Source organism: Crinia signifera, chromosome 8 (assembly GCF_055691185.1).
Source record: "Crinia signifera chromosome 8, ASM5569118v1, whole genome shotgun sequence".
Classification (NCBI taxonomy): domain Eukaryota; kingdom Metazoa; phylum Chordata; class Amphibia; order Anura; family Myobatrachidae; genus Crinia; species Crinia signifera.
The window spans coordinates 8904304-8925931 of NC_139224.1; the positions used below are offsets into that span (position 1 = coordinate 8904304).

General features: G+C 51.7%; 1 protein-coding gene across 3 annotated transcripts in view; it reads right to left on the reverse strand.

Moving 5' to 3' along the window:
* Positions 1 to 21628, reverse strand: part of SLC6A6 (solute carrier family 6 member 6) — a 56426-nt gene that overhangs the window by 19513 nt on the left and 15285 nt on the right. Inside the window, exons 2-5 of one of the 3 annotated variants that reach the window (XM_083155702.1) lie at positions 13019 to 13255; positions 12093 to 12227; positions 9977 to 10211; positions 79 to 211 (exon numbers count right to left, since the gene is read on the reverse strand). In XM_083155702.1, coding sequence (XP_083011828.1) covers positions 79 to 211; positions 9977 to 10211; positions 12093 to 12227; positions 13019 to 13247 — 732 coding nt within the window. In that variant the 5' untranslated portion in view covers positions 13248 to 13255. Of the gene's footprint in view, positions 1 to 78; positions 212 to 9972; positions 10212 to 12092; positions 12228 to 13018; positions 13256 to 21628 lie in introns of those variants that run through there. The other 2 variants (XM_083155703.1, XM_083155704.1) reach the window with 2 other exon arrangements.

Consider the following 21628-nt stretch of genomic DNA (forward strand, 5'->3'; position numbering starts at 1 on the left):
CGCAGTAACCACCCACTGCTCTAAGCCATATAGAACCCTTTGGGATAACCGGACGACCCACCGTAGGATCTTCCTTACCTTCCCAGTAGAACGGACACCTTTCCAGATGCAGAAAAAGCAGATGACCCAGGTGAGGAGGAGACATAGCGCCAGGTCCCATTTCACTACGCCAACGTCATCAATTCCCTTTGATAAGCTAAGTACTTTGTGCCTAGAAATAAGAGGAAACAGTCCCACCGTTATCATCCAGCTGTGCAAGGCAATGATACAGAAACAGTCCCACCGTTATTATCCAGCTGTGCAAGGCAACGATACAGAAACAGTCCCGCCATTATTATCCAGCTGTGCAAGGCAACGATACAGAAACAGTCCCGCCATTATCATCCAGCTGTGCAAGGCAACGATACAGAAACAGTCCCGCCATTATCATCCAGCCGTGCAAGGCAACGATACAGAAACAGTCCCGCCGTTATCATCCAGCTGTGCAAGGCAACGATACAGAAACAGTCCCGCCGTTATCATCCAGCCGTGCAAGGCAACGATACAGAAACAGTCCCGCCGTTATTATCCAGCTGTGCAAGGCAACGATACAGAAACAGTCCCTCCATTATCATCCAGCCGTGCAAGGCAACGATACAGAAACAGTCCCACCGTTACGATCCAGCTGTGCAAGGCAACGATACAGAAACAGTCCCGCCGTTATTATCCAGCCGTGCATGGCAACGATACAGAAACAGTCCCACCATTATCATCCAGCCGTGCAAGGCAACGATACAGAAACAGTCCCGCCATTATCATCCAGCCGTGCAAGGCAACGACACAGAAACAGTCCCGCCCTTATTATCCAGCCGTGCAAGGCAACGATACAGAAACAGTCCCACCGTTATCATCCAGCCGTGCAAGGTAACGATACAGAAACAGTCCCGCCGTTACAATCCAGCCGTGCAAGGCAACGATACAGAAACAGTCCCGCCGTTATTATCCAGCCGTGCAAGGCAACGATACAGAAACAGCCCGCCGTTATCATCCAGCTGTGCAAGGTAACGATACAGAAACAGTCCCGCCATTATTATCCAGCTGTGCAAGGCAACGATACAGAAACAGTCCCGCCATTATTATCCAGCCGTGCAAGGCAACGATACAGAAACAGTCCCGCCAATATTATCCAGCCGTGCAAGGCAACGATACAGAAACAGTCCCGCCGTTATTATCCATCCGTGTAAGGCAACGATACAGAAACAGTCCCACCGTTATCATCCAGCCGTGCAAGGCAACGACACAGAAACAGTCCCACCGTTATTATCCAGCCGTGCAAGGCAACGATACAGAAAAACAGTCCCACCGTTATTATCCAGCCGTGCAAGGCAACGATACAGAAACAGTCCCACCGTTATTATCCAGCCGTGCAAGACAACGATACAGAAACAGTCCCGCTATTATTATCCAGCCGTGCAAGGCAACGATACAGAAACAGTCCCGCCATTATTATCCAGCTGTGCAAGGTGACGATACAGAAAAACAGTCCCACCGTTATTATCCAGCCGTGCAAGGCAACGATACAGAAACAGTCCCACCATTATTATCCAGCTGTGCAAGGCAACGATACAGAAACAGTCCCGCCATTATTATCCAGCTGTGCAAGGCAACGATACAGAAACAGTCCCTCCATTATCATCCAGCTGTGTAAGGCAACGATACAGACAGTCCCGCCGTTATTATCCAGCCGTGCAAGGCAACGACACAGAAACAGTCCCACCGTTATCATCCAGCCGTGCAAGGCAACGATACAGAAACAGTCCCGCCATTATCATCCAGCCGTGCAAGGCAACGATACAGAAAGTCCCACCATTATCATCCAGCTGTGCAAGGCAACGATACAGAAACAGTCCCGCCGTTATCATCCAGCCGTGCAAGGCAACGATACAGAAACAGTCCCGCCATTATCATCCAGCCGTGCAAGGCAACGATACAGAAAGTCCCACCATTATTATCCAGCTGTGCAAGGCAACGATACAGAAACAGTCCCGCCGTTATCATCCAGCCGTGCAAGGCAACGATACAGAAACAGTCCCACCATTATTATCCAGCCGTGCAAGGCAACGATACAGAAACAGTCCCGCCGTTATCATCCAGCCGTGCAAGGCAACGATACAGAAACAGTCCCACCGTTATTATCCAGCTGTGCAAGGCAACGATACAGAAACAGTCCCACCGTTATTATCCAGCCGTGCAAGGCAACGATACAGAAACAGTCCCACCGTTATCATCCAGCCGTGCAAGGCAACGATACAGAAACAGTCCCGCCGTTATTATCCAGCCGTGCAAGGCAACGACACAGAAACAGTCCCGCCGTTATCATCCAGCCGTGCAAGGCAATGACACAGAAACAGTCCCACCGTTATTATCCAGCCGTGCAAGGCAACGATACAGAAACAGTCCCGCCGTTATTATCCAGCCGTGCAAGGCAACGACACAGAAACAGTCCCGCCGTTATCATCCAGCCGTGCAAGGCAACGATACAGAAAAACAGTCCCACCGTTATTATCCAGCCGTGCAAGGCAACGATACAGAAACAGTCCCACCATTATTATCCAGCCGTGCAAGGAAACGATACAGAAACAGTCCCGCCATTATTATCCAGCCGTGCAAGGCAACGATACAGAAACAGTCCCACCGTTATTATCCAGCTGTGCAAGGCAACGATACAGAAACAGTCCCGCCATTATTATCCAGCCGTGCAAGGCAACGATACAGAAACAGTCCCGCCGTTATTATCCAGCCGTGCAAGGCAACGACACAGAAACAGTCCCGCCGTTATCATCCAGACGTGCAAGGCAACGATACAGAAACAGTCCCACCGTTATCATTCAGCCGTGCAAGGCAACGACACAGAAACAGACACCAATACACACTATATAAACACACGCACAGATCTACTGACCTATCGGAATAATGGGGGTAATTCAGACAGGATTACACTGCTACAAATTCACATGGTGGCATATTATAGATTCACTCTGCGTTCAGCCCGTAGTACCTTAGAGGTGAATGACAGGAAGTTGGTGCTGGGGTGGTAATCGGCCATTTACTGGGAGTGCTAAGAAAAATGCAGGGGTGCCTAGGAAAACGCTGGGAGTGTCCGGGAACTGCTAGGCACAGTGTTGTAGGGGAGGGTGTGTGACGCCAGTACCAGGCCGGCTACTGGTGCCCAGTGTAGAATCATTAGATGGTGAGCCTGTAACGATGGGATTTGGATAGATTTGTTTGCACAGTGATCACATTAATCCACCAGGCGGGATTTCACTCTAGTCCTCCAACCTGCGGCTGTGTGATCAGGCCTGTACATACAGACTATAGCCCGGGTCTGTAATAGCTGTGGTTATATACCAGTATCCTGCCAATCTCCTAAGGTATCCTGCTAGGCTGATTGGCTAGTGACAAAATGAACCAGCGTGCAGCAGGGAATAGATTGCAAGCTCTTCTGGTGCCAGGTCTGTGACGGACTAAATATTCTCTGTAACCTCTATGTACAGTAAGTGCTATATAATGATGTGTTCCTAATAATGCACAGAGGTGACTGCATGCAGTACCAGTGTCTGACAGCAGGGGGCAGAACTGCATTTATGTAATACTGTAGTGATGCCAAGTGACCAGCGCTGGGAGAACAGAACGATGCTACTCTTTGGCCTCATTAAGGAATCAGATGCACTCTGGCCAGTAAGCGCATGTTTGGGTTTTATTTTCCAGCTTCGTTTTGGCAGAGCCGTCCCCGAGCACTGGCCAGGAATGTCTGGCGCTCCTCCTGCAAGGGAGTAACAGCCCGAGTCTCACCCAGCAAACGTTCTGTCCCTAATGGGGATTTATGGGGGATGAAAGGAAGGTCAACGTGAAGTCCAATGCTGTATCTGTGCCCTCATCACTAATTGTATGACGGGAGGCACATACCCTGTGCCCCCTATCACACTGTCCCTGTGCCACCATCCCACACTGTCCCTGTGCCCCCTATCACACTGCCCCTGGGCCACCATCCCACACTGTCCCTGGGCCACCATCCCACTATCCCACACTGTCCCTTGTCCCTGTGCCACCAACCCACAGTCCCTGTGCCCCCATCCCACACTGTCCCTGTGACCCGGAACCACCCGCTCTGGGCACTATTATTAATATCATAAACAGATGAATGTCCTCTCTGTGCACACAGGGCCTGATTCTGGTTCACTCGCAAAAGCAAATTCTCTCTCTAATGGAAATAAAACAAAAACATGCTGCACTGCAGGTGGGGCAGATGTAACATGTTCAGATAGAGTTAGATTTGGGGAAGTTATTTTGTTTCTGTGCAGGGTAAAAACTGGAATATAGATATCCGTTTGAAACCCCACCGAAATCTAACATCTGCCCCCCTGCAGTGCAGCATGATTTTGTCCAATAAAGGAGTTTTGGTACTCTTTACCTAGAAGGGCGCCCATCGCGGGCATCGCATGTACCAAAAAATTGCATGCGATCGACGCGATTTCCCATAGGGAACAATGTTAAATGGCCCACAGAGGCCAAATAGACACCCTGAAGTGTGAAATGGCCCCCCCAAATTGTTAACGCCACCCCACGATCAACGTCAACCCGAAGCGTGGCGGGCCCGCGAGGGGCGGCGGTACGCGTCCTACGACCTTTTCATACCCCCACTATCCACGTTGGCGTGGAGTTGAGAATAGAAAGTGTTGCGAGCGCAGCAAGCCCCGCGAGGGGACGCGGACACCTTCACAGGTATTTGCGTCCGCTCGCCACGCTTCGGGCTGGGTGGCTCGCTGCGCTCGCCACACTTTCTATTCTGAACTCCACACCGACGTGGATAGTGGGGGTATGAAAAGGTCGTAGGACACGTACCGCTGCGCTCGCCACGCTTCGGGTTAACGTTGATCGTGGGGTGGCGTTAACAATTGTGGGGGCCATTTCACACTTGAGGGTGCCTATTTGGCCTCTGTGGGCCATTTAACATTGTTCCCTATGGAAAATCGGGTCAATTGGGACATTTAACATTGTTCCCTATGGGAAATCGCGGTAATCGCGTCGGTCGCATCGCATGCGATTTTTGGGTCGCATGCGACTGACGCAATTTTTTACCTTGCGGTGCCCAAGATCAAAATCGTGGGCGCCCTTCTAGGTAAAGAGTACCAGAGTTTTCTTTTGCAAACCAACCAGAATCACCCCCACAGTCCACTCGAGACCCACCGCACTCCCGCCCCCTCAGCCCGCACCTTATGACATAGGAAGCTGATCATTTCCTTTGATCTGTACTAGAAGGCAGATTATGGCCGCCTCTTACAGGCTATTTTAAATCCGAAGCACTTAGCTTCCAGGACAGTGCGACGCCCCAAACATGAAAAGCAGATGGCACCTAGCTACTGTCTATTAATATCTAAATAAATAGAGCACAGCAAATAACACATACACTTGTATCGGTTCAGTACAGAATGTACCTGCAGTAATGTAACCATGTTGGCGCCTGGGGATGGGTGATGATACTGGGCAGGAGGGGCAGTGGGCGGCTTATACGTGTTGTGCTGATGGCCCTCGCTGTATGGACGATGGGAGAGCGGATGGTATAGGCAACAACCCAATCGGCCAACGGTCTCCATGTCTACACAGAGTACAGCTTGGCACAAGAAGGGAAGTGGGTCATGTTTTTTAGTTGCAGGCAGGTGCTAGATTGGCTCTTAGCCTGGTGACCGAAGCCAAGATGGCACAGAATCCTAGGCGTCCGTCAATCATTAACAGGAAGGACAAATAACGTTATCAGTAGATGGATACAGATAAGGAGAATAGCAGAACAGAAATTACACAAGGCTGACGGTGCTGTAATATACAGTGCCACCTTTATACCCCCGGGGGGCTGGGAAGAGGACAGTGATCTGACGCTGCTGTAATATACAGTATAGAGTGCGCCCATTATACCCCCGGGGGGCTGGGGAGAGAACAGCGATGTGATCTGACCTGACGCTGCTGTAATATACAGTATAGAGTGCGGCCATTATACCCCCAGGGGGGCTGGGGAGAGGACAGTGATCTGACGGTGCTGTAATATACAGTATAGAGTGCCACCATTATACCCCCCGGGGGGCTGGGGAGAGGACAGTGATCTGATCTGACCTGACGCTGCTGTAATATACAGTATAGAGTGCGGCCATTATACCCCAGGGGGGCTGGGGAGAGAACAGCGATCTGATCTGACACTGCTGTAATATACAGTATAGAGTGCGCCCATTATACCCCCGGGGGGCTGGGGAGAGGACAGCGATCTGATCTGACCTGACGCTGCTGTAATATACAGTATAGAGTGCAGCCATTATACCCCCATGGAGGCTGGGGAGAGGATCGCGATCTGACGGTGCTGTAATATACAGTATAGAGTGCTGCCATTATACCCCCGGGGGGCTGGGGAGAGAACAGTGATCTGATCTGACGCTGCTGTAATATACAGTATAGAGTGCCACCTTTATACCCCCGGGGGGCTGGGGAGAGGAGAGCGATCTGATCTGACGCTGCTGTAATATACAGTGCCACCTTTATACCCCCGGGGGGCTGGGGAGAGGACAGCGATCTGATCTGACGCTGCTGTAATATACAGTGCCACCTTTATACCCCAGGGGGGCTGGGGAGAGGACAGTGATCTGATCTGACGCTGCTGTAATATACAGTGCCACCTTTATACCCCCGGGGGGCTGGGGAGAGGACAGTGATATGATCTGACCTGATGCTGCTGTAATATACAGTATAGAGCAGGGGTCCGGAACCAGTGGCTCTTTTGATGATTGCATATGGCTCGCAGATAAAACAAAATATTCTCGAGGGGCGTGACCTGACTGGGGAAGCAGCAGGACGTGTATTTGCTGAGCTCCTGCTGCTGATCCCCCTTAACGGCTATAACAACGAATTCTGGAGGCACCCCCACTCCAAACTACCCTGCCCTTACACCCCACTAACCTGAGCTGTGTGCTGCGGAGCCGGGAGGCCGCTCGGAGGCCTCTGCAGGTTGCGGCCTAGCTCATACCCTGAAGCCGCGGCCTAAATTTGTGACCGACCAAACGCCGGGCGCCATCTTGGAGGCTGCGGCCCCACTAACCCTGCCAGCCTTGCACCGGGACCTGACGCCGCAGAGGAGAACCGGGGGACACAGAATACTCCTACCCGCTCTTGCCTCCTCACACCAGACTGACAGACGCTGCGCTGCTCCCGGAGACGGAGCTGAGACGCAGCAAACCACAGACCGGACGCCATCTTGGGAGTTGCACCCCCACACACCCAGGCAGCCCCGCACAGTACCCTCAGCCCGACACCGCCGGGAAGGTAAGCGGGAAACCCACACCATACCCGCCCGACGCCACCCACCCCCACCCCATATGCCACCTTTAAACGCCGGATCCAGCAATAAAATAAAACGTTTGGAGGCGTTTTATACTGACATTTAGTTGAATTCACTTTTAAAATATATTATATGGCTCTCACTGAAATAAATTTCCAAATATTTTGCTTTCATGGCTCTCTTAGTCAAAAAGGTTCCTGACCCCTGGTATAGAGTGTGCCCATTATACCCCCGGGGGGCTGGGGAGAGAACAGCGATCTGATCTGACACTGCTGTAATATACAGTATAGAGTGCGCCCATTATACCCCAGGGGGGCTGGGGAGAGAACAGCGATCTGATCTGACACTGCTGTAATATACAGTATAGAGTGCGCCAATTATACCCCCGGGGGGCTGGGGAGAGGACAGCGATCTGATCTGAAATGACGCTGCTGTAATATACAGTATAGAGTGCAGCCATTATACCCCCAGGGAGGCTGGGGAGAGGATCGCGATCTGACGGTGCTGTAATATACTGTATAGAGTGCTGCCATTATACCCCCGGGGGGCTGGGGAGAGGACAGCGATTTGATCTGACGGTGCTGTAATATACAGTATAGACTGCTGCGGCCATTATACCCCGGGGGGGCTGGGGAGAGGACCGTGATTAGAACTGACGGTGCTGTAAAATACAGTATAGACTGTGGCCATTATACCCGGGGGGGGGGGGGGGGCTGGGGAGGGGACATCGATTTGATCTGACGGTGCTGTAATATACAGTATAGAGTGCTGCCATTATACCCCCGGGGGGCTGGGGAGAGGACAGCGATTTGATCTGACGGTGCTGTAATATACAGTATAGAGTGCTGCCATTATACCCCAGGGGGCTGGAGAGAGGACAGCGATTTGATCTGACGGTGCTGTAATTAACAGTATAGAGTGCTGCCATTATACCCCGGGGGGCTGGGGAGAGGACAGTGATTTGATCTGACGGTGCTGTAATATACAGTATAGACTGCTGCCATTATACCCCCGGGGGGCTGGGGAGAGGACAGCGATTTGATCTGACGGTGCTGTAATATACAGTATAGACTGCTGCGGCCATTATACCCCCGGGGGGCTGGGGAGAGGACAGCGATTTGATCTGACGGTGCTGTAATATACAGTATAGACTGCTGCGGCCATTATACCCCGGGGGGGCTGGGGAGAGGACAGTGATTAGAACTGACGGTGCTGTAAAATACAGTATAGACTGTGGCCATTATACCCCAGGGGGGGGGGGGGGGGGGGCTGGGGAGAGGACATCGATTTGATCTGACGGTGCTGTAATATACAGTATAGACTGCGGCCATTATACCCCCGGGGGGGGGGGGGCTGGGGAGAGGACAGTGATTTGATCTGACGGTGCTGTAATATACAGTATAGAGTGCTGCCATTATACCCCCGGGGGGCTGGGGAGAGGACAGCGATTTGATCTGACGGTGCTGTAATATACAGTATAGAGTGCTGCCATTATACCCCCGGGGGGCTGGGGAGAGGACAGCGATTTGATCTGACGGTGCTGTAATATACAGTATAGAGTGCTGCCATTATACCCCGGGGGGCTGGGGAGAGGACAGCGATTTGATCTGACGGTGCTGTAATATACAGTATAGAGTGCTGCCATTATACCCCGGGGGGCTGGGGAGAGGACAGTGATTTGATCTGACGGTGCTGTAATATACAGTATAGACTGCTGCCATTATACCCCCGGGGGCTGGGGAGAGGACAGCGATTTGATCTGACGGTGCTGTAATATACAGTATAGACTGCTGTCATTATACCCCCGGGGGGGCTGGGGAGAGGACAGCGATTTGATCGGACGGTGCTGTAATATACAGTATAGAGTGCTGCCATTATACCCCGGGGGGCTGGGGAGAGGACAGCGATTTGATCTGACGGTGCTGTAATATACAGTATAGACTGCGACCATTAATATGGGAGGTGACTGCGGTCTGATCCTGCTCTCCCAGAGGTACAGAACATGCTGTACTTGTTCTCTTCTTACAGAATGCAACTCTCGGATAATTATTATACATATCGGGATGACAGGGTATTCCTGTGCCCAGGAAGCACTAACACTCCAGCTGATATCCCCCCACAGGCTGGCACATGGTGGGCACAGTGGTAGTATGAGGGTAAATGGTGATGGCACCTGTGCAGTAGTAGTAGTACTAGACTGTGAGGGCACAGAGACGTAGGGGCACAGGCTGGCACATGGTGGGCACAGTGGTAGTATGTGGGTACATGGTGATGGCACCTGTGTAGTAGTAGTAGTAGAAGAATGTGAGGGCACAGAGATGTAGGGGCACAGGCTGGCACATGGTGGGCACAGTGGTAGTATGTGGGTACATGGTGATGGCACCTGAGCAGCACAGGCTGGCACAGAGATAGAGGGTGCATAGCGATGACATAAGGACATCACCAGGAATATGGAGGGCACAGTGGCACGCAGGAGCATGGTGCTGGCACATAGGAGTAGCCGTGGCATAGGTGGATATGATTAGTAATGGAGTACACCTGGCTGGGCACAGCGCCCCCTGCCTTCCGCTGCGCTACACACAACCAGCCCCAAACCCATAACCCAAGCCCGTTCCTTACTCCCAGAACTCTGTGACCGGAGAGGTAAAGTTGGTGGAGTTCAGCGACAGCCACATGGTCTTGTTCTTCCGGAACGTGTCCTCCACGCAGCTGTCTGTGTTCCACGGCTGGTTGCACAGAGCCCACGGCAGCTGGCTTTGAAAAGACTGAAACAGGTAGTAGACTCCCCACGCCAGGATGACAATGTAATACACATTCAGGAGGGACACGATCACAATAGAGGCATATCCGATTCCTGCAAGGGAGAGAACACTGTCAGCTGCGACTTCCCAGTCTTACCCCTAGGGGTCACTGCGGGACACAGGTGTGTAATACATGGGGTGCTCCAAATAAGGGGAGGTCACAGGTGCGGGGTTCCTGCCTATCAGCTAGTCAGTGGCTAAGAATTTCCATGACCTCCTGGCACATAAAATAATACAGTATAAGTAGGGATGGCCATCGACCATTCAAAATCATTGATGGTTCATGGCCGATGTCGAATACTTTTGCCATCGATGGGGGAGAACCAGATGTTTCCCTCCATCGATGGAACAGCAAATCGATGTTTTGCTTTTTTTTTCAAAGTGCTGGGGCACGGAGCATAGCTCCGCCCCCCACACCCGTGAAGCCCCGCCCCGTGTTTTGATTGGCCCACAGGCCAATCAATGGATGACCATCGATATGTAAAAATATCGATGGTCATCCATTGCTTAGTTTAGCACTATCGATGGCCTGTTGCAGGACCTCAAACTAGTACAGTGGACTATGGGCCTCCTCGTCTGATACTGACTAATGCATATCTTGCATGGGTACTCAATGTAACTGCTCACACGTCCCACACACAGCGGCACAGAACAGGCCTATTGTTATCAGAATGGAGGAGTTTAAAATAGCACAGACGGTCTTAAAGTGAGAGCAGCACCCAAATTACACAGTGCTGAGGTGCGGAATGTGGGATATAGCAATGGAAACAGCAGCGAGGATTTACATGGGGCCTGGTGGCCAACCTGTGGCTCTCCAGTCGTAGTGAAACCACATTACCCAGCATGCAGTGCAATACCACTCCCTAATAGCAAAGCTGTGGTTAGCATGGCCTGATTTACATACTGCAAAAAAATGCAACCAATCAGCTTAATACATTTGTATAATGCAACATTATTATTTTTGGGTGTGTGTGTGTGTTGGGGGGGGGGCAGGGGGACACACGACGACTGGTGCAGTAAACACACCAGTCGTCATGTTACATATGCTGGACGCCCCTTTTCTGCATTTCTGCCTATATACTGATACACAAGAACCCCCCTGATCTGTGCTTCTCAGCACACGGGAGAACACGCTAGTTTTACTTACGAATTTATGATGGCACAGAATGCAGCCAGATTTATTTAGCCTCAGCCCAATGTGTGTACGGCCCCCAGCTGCCTGCACGGTTCTTCTGTATCAGATCACCCCAGGCTGTAAGTGAGCTGCTGACACATGACACGCACCGAATAACCCCCACTCCTGGCACTGGCTCAGAGACTGTAATATTACAGCATCCATCCGATGGTGGCAGAGTGTGTGTGTAGGGGGGGGGGGGGGCAGCATTCCCTACCAGTTACACAATGTTTGCAGCAGATACTGTTCCTTCTCTGGCGGTCATCTGGTCACAGTGTCAGCTGCTGAGGATTCACACAATGTGATTCTATAGGAAGCCTCCCTATTGTCAGCGTCCCATTGCCCTGGTACGCCCCATGTGCCCACGTCCTATTCACCTGGGGCATACCAGGGCAATTCCCCAGGTGCCAGAATCCCATTGCCCTGGCGTGACCCAGGTGCCAGTCTCCCATTGTTTTGGTATGCCCCAGAGGTAAGTGATCCATTGTTCTAGGACCTCCCTCAGGTACCTCCAGTGTTCATTGTTCCGTGGACACCCGACTCAGAGGTCATTGTCCACTGTCCTGGGGTCCAACCCTCATCAGAATGGGGGAACTCTGTGTAAATGTGGATACTATTAGACCCCCGTGGCCCGGCCATTACAATGTTGTAGTCTCCAGGACAGAGGATCCCAGGTTCCCCATCCAATGCTGACCAGGAGAGGTCACCGATATACCATAACGGGAGGAATACCGATAGCAATGGCTGCGGATGCACTTACCTGTAAAGATTGGGCAGATCTTCTCCCAGCAGGTAATGCCGCCCTCAGAGGTGAACTGCCCCAATGCCACCTCCAGGAAGAAGACTGGGAGGCCGCCCCCAAACAGGAAGATAAAATACGGGATTAAAAATGCACCTGAAAAACAAAGACAAAAGACGACAATGTTAAATATACACCTATATGTCCTCTCTTCTGCCCATGGCACACAGATGCCCCCAATGCCGCCCGCTTCTCAGGACAAATCAATTTATTAACAATTCCTGAAAACGAGCTAGCGAAGTATTGGGATAATGAGGTATGCGTAGTGATATAATAGTATAATAATATCCTGTATCATCACGCATCAGAGGGGAAGAGTAGCGCACCCTGTACCTGGCGGGGGGCCTGGCCGCGCACCCTGTACCTGGCGGGGGCCTGGCCGCGCACCCTGTACCTGGCGAGGGGCCTGGCCGCGCACCCTGTACCTGGCGAGGGGCCTGGCCGCGCACCCTGTACCTGGCGAGGGGCCTGGCCGCGCACCCTGTACCTGGCGAGGGGCCTGGCCGCGCACCCTGTACCTGGCGAGGGGCCTGGCCGCGCACCCTGTACCTGGCGGAGGGCCTGGCCGCACACCCTGTACCTGGCCGGGGGCCTGGCCGCGCACCCTGTACCTGGCGGGGGCCTGGCCAAGTACGCTGTAACATGTTTGTATTGTATACAGTGGTTCTCAACACCAGTTCTCTGACATGTCATGTTTTCAGAATATACGAATTCAATTTTGCTTGGTCAAGAATACTCCTCCACTTTTCAACAGACAGAAATCCTGAAGACATGGCCTGTTGGGGTACTTGGGGCCTGCAGTGTGGAACCCCTGGTATAGCTGATGCATGCGATTCTAGTTACTCAGCCGGGAGGATACAAGCCCCTCCCCCGGCGCCATACCTTACCTCCGCCGTTCTTATAGCAGAGGTACGGGAATCTCCACACGTTCCCGAGGCCGATGAAGCCTCCAGCCACGGACAGCAGGAAGTCAATCTTACTGGCCCATTTCTCTCTCTGCGGCGGCTTCCCGTCGGCTTCATCCTCTGGCCGGGTCCCCGGACTCTTTCCCGGGGATGGTTTCAGAATGTCCTTATGAAAGTCCTTCAGACACTGTAACTTCTCTTTGTTGGACATTGCTGTATCTGCCAGAGATGAGAGATAGGAGTTACCATGGTAACAACACGGAGGACGTCATAGGAGGGTAGTCTCCAGAGTTGCACTGAACTGGATCCTCAATTAACCATGTTTGTAATGCAGAAATCTGCTCCTAAGTCATCTGTATCACTAATACAAATAAGTGTAAAATATCACTAAACCCCAAAATGCCGATAGGAGCCATGAAAGTAAAATACGCTGTTCAGGGTTACCCAGATAATCCACCGCAGCTTTGTCAAAAAGTAAAGTATTACATCACAACTCCATCACAAATAGCTGAAGCTCCTCCCACACAGATTGCCTGATGGGATCGGATACAAGTGAAAAAGCTAAGACTACAGTCATTTAAGCTGCTGTGATATCACAATCTGCTTCCTTGGCTATGAATCAATCAACCAACCACAACTGTGCATTTCTGCACCAGTTAAAACTCATGTAGTTCTCTTTTCTGTTTGGGGTGTTGCCCTCTGCTGTGGTGGATCTGGCACAATCTAGTCTGTACTTCAGTTGCTGAGATACAAGCCAGAGTGTGCTAGAAGCATCAAACCAGGCAGAAAAAAAGAAGAACTACATGGGTTTTGAAAGGTGCAGGGGGCTACAATGAACACTAACGCTACACTTAGATCAATTATATAGCAGCAGTGGAACAAGGAAGAGTAAGGGGACAAACAGTAATACAAAGACTGTGCTACATATCATACAAAGACAGGCGCTGACACAGCTGGTACAAAGTGTCCACATATGGAGGCAGCCTTCATGTCTGCCTCTAAATTCCACAACAGACACTGAGCCATGAGGCACGAGGCACAGCTTAATGTGTGGATTTCAGGAACAGCAGGATTTCACCTGCAATCCAGTACTTGGACTCTGCTGTTATCAGGTTGGGGAGATCCTGCAGCCGCTTGGAGAACATAGTGTGGTAGGGCACCTGAAGCTGGATCATCAGATCCCAGGAGAACCAATGACCTAATACTGGGGCTTCTATTACACACAAGTAACCTGACAGGCGGAGGAGTGTTCCCTAGTTGGAATCACAGCGTGCGGTGGCAATCAGAATGGCGTCAGCAGATCCGTATATATATTTATACCCGTGCAGCTTCACTAGAACAGCAGCAGCATTTACTGTGTAACGCTTGGAGAGTGATAAGAGTGGAGAGAGGTAAAAGTGGCCGACGATTCAATCAGTGATTTCCTAAATCTAAAATGCAGCCACATTAGGCTCTCCCGGCGTGCCCAAATGTCCGGGAGACTCCCAGATTATGTGGAGACCACCTAAAAGATATTGGGGAGCGGGGGGCAACGGAGCTTACACAGGCTGACCAGTGCCTGGAAACACTGGCGATCACAAGGGTAATCCGAGGCTGCGTCCCCAGACAGGGCACTGGGATCTCGCAGATACTTAGACATGAATTAGCCCCAGAGCCCTGACCCAAGAAGATCTGGAGCAGAGAAAGTTGCTGGGATTACAGCCGGAGCCCAACAGGGTTAAACATCTCCATTCCTAATGCTTCAGCTTGTCAGGCGTGGGCTGTGGAATCGCTTGTGCAGACCGGGACAGGCAAGGGGAGTACTGAGCTACCAGAATGCGGTCGCGTTCCCTCGCCACCAGTCCCTGTAGTGCAGGCATGTCCAAACTGTGGGCCTCCAGCTGTTGTAAAACTACAACTCCCAGCATGAATTTCATAGTTTTAGCATTCTCTAATAGCAAATCTGTGGCAATGCATGATGGGACTTGTAGTTTCAGATGGAGGGCCATAGTTTGGACAAGCCAGCTGTGGTGTAACCATGAGGTGGGACTGACACTCGCCCGTCCGAGAGCAGCCTCACACCAGGTACCAGGGATTGCTAACTGGTGCAGTCAGGTAGAAGGTACAGGCTAGTGGGCACAGCTCTGACTGGTGCCCTGAGCTGGGGAGAGAGAACACCAGTTGGTGCAGTGACACATGGGGATGGCAGTAGGGTGCGATGCCCGCAGGTTATGGCAGCGAGTATGATGCCAGCATTCCGCTTTTAACCAGGACTCTGGAATACAGCAGGAGTAAGCGAGGGACATGGATATGTCATTAATGAGGCCTCCGGCGGTTACTCCTACGCTCCCCCCCTACTGTGCGGTGTATAAGGGTAGGGGGTGTAATTATCACCCTGTGCCCATCATTACCAGTACAATACAGCAGAATGCTAATGCGGAGTACATGTCAACCAACTGTACTGTGGGTATGATATGCTAACACAATGGGTTGGGATCGTTTGCTCTACAGTATATTGGTCGACAAACATTAGGTTGACATGGGTCTAGGTCGACACAAGCATTAGGTCGACAGTAAAAAGGTTGACGTGGGGGTTTTCACTGTTCTTTTTTACCCAAATGTCGAGGGGGGGGGGGGGGGGGTGTCAGAGGCTTCTGTATAATTAGGAGACACATTCACCAAATACATATGTAGTGTCAGGTTTATGCCCAGCGCGCTCTCCTCAGACGAGGGTCAGTGGTGGTGGGGGGGATAATTGGAGGGTATTATTCCCAGAATGTCATGCCATGCATTCCTGATCTGTCACCCTACCAGTTATTAGGGATGGGGGGGGGGGGTGTAATTCCCTGCAATGAGGTATAAGGAAGGGTAATCTCACGCACCTCTTCCCACACTGTGGAATGTAGTGCACAGTATCTGTAGCAGGCTGGACGCAGCTGAGATAACAGGACAGACTGGGGCCGTGCCCACACATGTAACCCAGCAGCCTATGCAGGACATTTCCATGCCCCGTTATATAATAATGCCAGCGTATAGCTGCATATGCCACAGTATATAATGTCACATACCATCATATAGCCACTGGAATTATCGGCATGTCGGCATTAAAGGTTGTGTCGGCTGACCGTGACTCAGTAGGAAGGACAACAGACTACCTGCAGTAATAATCCTTCCTCCCACACTGCAGCACCGAGGTATCCAGCGTCCCAGGGTTACCTACTCCCCTGAACGCGAGGCGCTGTCCCACAATCAGGGGAGAACAGACCCATCTCCCGAGTAAGGAGCCCACAGGTGCGGCACCGCAGCACTCCTGGCCCCTCAATGGCACAAAGTGCAGCACCTAGAAGTGTGCAAAGACGATGCATATCACAGCGCCAATCCCATGCCGGGTACGGATCACTGGATAGACTGCAACTAGGTCGACACCACTAGGTTGACATGCATGAAGGGTGACATGACTGAAGGTCGACAGGGTCATTAGGACAACAAAAGCATTCGGTCGACATGGGGAAAGTCGACAGTCAAAAGGTCAACATGGAGTTTTTCACTTTTTAGACCCGAATGTCGACACGGACAGTAAAAAAGTGCAACGCGTCCCCTCCCATGGCACGCTATTTTATTCCCCCCTCCACGCCCTAGTGGATGGTAGGGCATGAAATACCGCATGTCAGCACTAAAAAAAAAAGTGAAAAACCCACGTCAACCTTTTGACTGTCGACCTAATGTTGCGTCGAACTGGTGACCGTATCCACCCGCTGCCACCTGCCAAGTAGGTGGTTGGGAATTGGCCATATTAACCCTTTGGACACCAGGAACTTTTCCTGCATCCCCTATAAAAAATGTATTCCATCTATATTCTACACTGCTCCTCACCTCTATGGGGAATTAAATATAATATAATATACATATATATATATGGAGTCCAGATGGTTATATCAAAGTGACTTGCGTACTTAAACACAAAGTACTTTTTACGATGTTGGGTGTTCCAAGTGGAGATGGGATGTTGCTATAGGCAACCAATCAGAATCTATTATCTAAGTAATATAAAGTATATTCTTATTGGTTGCTACAGGCAACGTACCATCCTCAATAGGATTCCCATATTGCTAAATAAACACCAAAGGGCCTCCAGTGTTTAATATACATATATAGAATATATATTTATATCAATCAGTAGTGCTGAGGTGTATATATCAGTAGTGCTAAGGTGTATATACAGTATGTATATATATCAGTAGTGCTAGGGTACATTACAGGCAGCAGAAGGCACAGAGCAGGGGGGAGGCTGCAGTGCTCAGTATGGGTGCTGGATGGGATCCCGACTGTCAAAACACTGACAGCCGGGTTCCCGACGGCTATTTTCCCTCGTGGGGGTCTACGACCCCCATAGAGGGAGAATAGAATAGGTGGCGAGCGCAGCGTATCGAGCCACCGTGCCCGCAGCGTGGCGAGGGGCTTTGTTGCGTCTGGGTCCGGCCAGTCGGGATAATGACTGTCGGGATCCCGAGACCCCTATACCACACCCCTCAGTATTGGGCATCACTTGGGATAATGCTCACCCCTCTTCATAGCTGCTGCTGCTGCTGTTGCTGCATAGCAGGGGACAGTGCTGCTGCTGAGTTTCCTCTCTCACATGCACAGTCCATAGGTAAGCTGCATCCGGCCAATCAGAGGCAGCCCTTTACCGCACAGCATGCCAGGAGTTGTAGTCTCTAGCAGCATGGTGGTGGGGGAATGGAATGATTTGTAGTACAGAACTACACAGTGACATACCTCCCAACTTCCGCAGGCCAGCAGGCGGGACACTGCTGCTGCGCACCGAATGTTTCGGGGGTGTGGCCTAATTTGGGGCGTGGCCTATACTCACGGCTCCCCGCGAGGCCACGCCCCCATTTTGCCGCTATGGGGGCATGACCCAGAGGCTCTGTGAGCCTCTAGCCATGCCCCCAGCCCCCTGGCTGCGGGAATAGACGCTGTGCGCATGCGCACAGCGTTTATTCCCGGCTGCTTAGCAGCTGACAGGGGGGACTCCCAACAGCCCCCCCACACCGCGGGACACTGCCGCCCACGGGTGGGACAGCGGGACAGGCCCTGATAATCGGGACTGTCCCGATAAAATCGGGACTGTTGGGAGGTATGCAGTGATTCCAGCAGCCGGCTGTCCCTCACCTGTGTCAGCTCCTGTCCTCCAGCATGTTCCCTGTCATCTATTCTCTGTTTGATTATCACATGGGCAGTGTTACTGTAGATACAGCAGTGTGTGTGTGTGTGTTCATCACATGGGTATTTCCTTCAGGGACATAATTTGCATATGCCTCACCTTCATTTGCATAGGCCGCACCCCTTTTTCGCTGCGAGGGTCCCGCTTCATACACTTAAGAAGTTGGGAGGTATGTGGCTGTGCCGGAGCCTCCCCATCACTGCATAACATGTGTAAGCTGTGGGGATGTGTGCACTTGTTCGGTTCCCTGCAGTAGCTGAGCTATAGTGTATGTGAGGACTGGAGTCTGTGACTGTGTGTGTATAACTCCGCCCATGACTCCTCCCAGCGTTATACACACAGTCACAGACTGACAGTTCTGGCTAAATATATGAGACTAGGTGATTCATCGCGCCCTACGGGCGCTCTACACACCGGCGTAAGGGGCTGCCCCCCTTAATTTTTGAACGTTTGTATATGAGAAAGATGGTTAGAATTGTATGAAAGATGGCCTGTATTGCAACTTGAGTTATAGGTGAAATGTGTTAAATAGAGAGCATATGATGTGGAAGGGGGTGTGTCCTGTTTTGTTTAATTAAAAAGCGGTTACAGAGTAAGATGTACATTGCTAGTGTGGAGGGTACGGTGACATTTGTGGGGGTGGGGGTGTGTGTGCGTGTTATTTAGGTGTGTGCGTGTGCGCAATAGTATAGTAGGGTGTGTTGGAGTCAGCGACTCCCCACTGGCGGAAGTCACGACACAGGAAAACAGGAGGCTGGGTAGTGATAGGGGTGTGTGGGCATACGGGGGGACTAAAGAGGAGGGTGGGGGACACTGTGCAGCTTCTGCCAGTGGGTGAGGGTCCAGCGTGGCAGCACAGGACGGTGCCCCTGAGTCAGTGTCTCCTCCTATTGGGTGGGAGTTAGGGTGCATGAGAGCAGGAGGCTGGGTGGTAAAGCATTATAGGGGAATGTGGGCAACACAGGGTGAGCGGGTCCCCACTGGCGGAAGTTACGGGGCAGGAGAACAGGAGGCAGGGCAGTGATAGAGGTGTGTGGGCATGAGGGGTAGTAAAGGTTTTTGCCTGTTGCTGAGTAGGGATAGGCATTGGTGCAGACGCCATCGATGGTTGGCATTGATGGCGATTTTGCACCCTGCTATCGATAGTAGTAACATATTACTTGGATAACCGTCGATTGTTGTAGCCATCGATGGTCATCCATTATATCTGACTGAATAGGCCGTGGGTCAATCAGAACTTGGTGTCGGCACTTCCGGGTGTGGGGGGCAGAGCTATGCTCCGTGTCCCGGCACCTTAAAAAAATTTGACACTTGATCGGTTTTTCTTTGCCATCGATGTAGGGAAACCATCTGGTCCTCCCACATTGATGGCAAAAGTATTCAACATCGGCCATAAACCATCGATTATTTGAAATCATTGATGGTCGATGGGCATCCCTAGAACTGGGAGGGAGTGAGCGTGCATGAGAGCAGAAGGCTGTATAATAGTGGTATGTGGGCAAGACATTGATACAAGCTGTGGTGCTGGTGCAGAGGACCGTGGGGACACTTCTGGCAGTGGGGGGACCTGCAGCGCAGCAGCCAGGGCCGGATTTCCCACCTAGGGGCGGCACCTGCTTGTGGCGGTACAGGATCCCCCATTGTCACGGGGGTCCACTGGGGGGTGGAATTGCCGGAAGGGGGTCAGGGGGGTCTGCAAATTGCAGGAGCGGGGTTGTCGGGGTCAGTGAATTGCGGGAGGGGGGGTTGTGGAGATCCGTGAATCACAGGAGGGGCGCAGTGAACCAAGGGAGGGGGGGGGGGGGAGTGCAGGGGGTGTGTGGCGCGGGGGTCCGTGAATCGCGGGAGGGGGGTCATGGGGGGCTGCGAATCGCAGGAGGGGGGGTCCACAAATCGTGGGAGGGGGCGATGGAGGGGGGGTGAATCGCGGGGGGGGGGCAGGGAGGTGCAGAGGGGGTCCGCAAATCACAGGAGGGGGGGTCCGCGAATCACGCGGGGGGACGCTGGGTCCTGCGAATCGCATGCGGGGGGGTTGCGAATCGCGGGGGGGGTGCGGGGTCCCGCGAATCGTGTGAGGGGGGGCGCGGGGGTCCCGCGAATCACGTGAGGGGGGGCGCTGGCAGAGGGGGGGGGGGGGGTTGCGGGAGTAATGGTGGATGGTGGCTGTGGAGTAATGGTGGATGGTGGTCGTGTACTGTAGCCTTGGCTTGGTGGGGGGGAGGTGATGTCAAGGTGGAACGTTATACACATGAAAAAGTTATACACGTAAAACACTGGTCTTTTCCCTAGGGGGGGGCGGGTTTGTGTATGCCGCTGGGCGGGAACGTTATATACACAGGGGATGAGTGACAGATCTGGCTAAATATATAAGAGATATACAGTATATATGGCCCGGCCGGCGCTGAAACACAGGGTGCTTATATAAGGTATGTGTGTGTGTTATGTGTTTGATACTCTGCTTGAAAACGATGCCTGCGTAGCATCGAAACGTTGCAGCAAATAAAAGTTATTCTTTTACCCACCGTCATCGTGTATATTTGGAGTGCCGCACCAACACTGGGACTCTACATGCATCTACAGTGCGGGCACCCAGGACGTTTATACTAAGGAGGCTGTGCCGGGCATTTGGACATTATATATATATATATATATATTCTCCAAACTGCTTAGTAAAAAGTGAAGGCACTCACCAAGGCAGCTAAGTCAGCTAATTTATTCAATATCCATAAGTGTTTCGACCCTCATGGGGCCTTTGTCAAGACAATACAGTATTTATTCATGGAACACCAGTCACAACTATTTGTCTGGTGTTCCTATGGATAAATACTGTATCGTCTTGACAAAGTAGGGATGGCCATCGTTGCCATTCATGGTTGCCATCGGCAATTCTGCAACTGGCCATCGATCGTTCTTAACTATCCAATGGATGACCATCAATATTTTTACATATCGATGGTCATCAATTGTATTTGATTGATTCACCTGTGGGCCAATCAAAACACAGGGGGCGGGGTTTCACAGGTGTCGGGGGGTGGAGCTATGCTCCATGTACCGTCACTTTGAAAAAACATCGTTTTGCTATTCCATTCGATGGAGGGAAACCATCTGGTTCTCCCCATCGATGGCAAAACTATTCGACATCGCCATAAAACATCAATGATTTCGAATCATCGATGGTCGATGGCCATCCCTATGACAAAGGCCCCATAAGGGTCGAAACGTCGACTTACACTTATGGATATTGAAAAAATTTGCTGATTAGCTGCCTTCGCTTTTAACTTAGCAATTTGGATTTATATTTGGTCATCCTCTGTGGACGCCCTTTGCTGTGCACCCCGTTATTTCACCACGCTTGGATGTGAGTGCGGACCTACCTGGATAGAATTTAT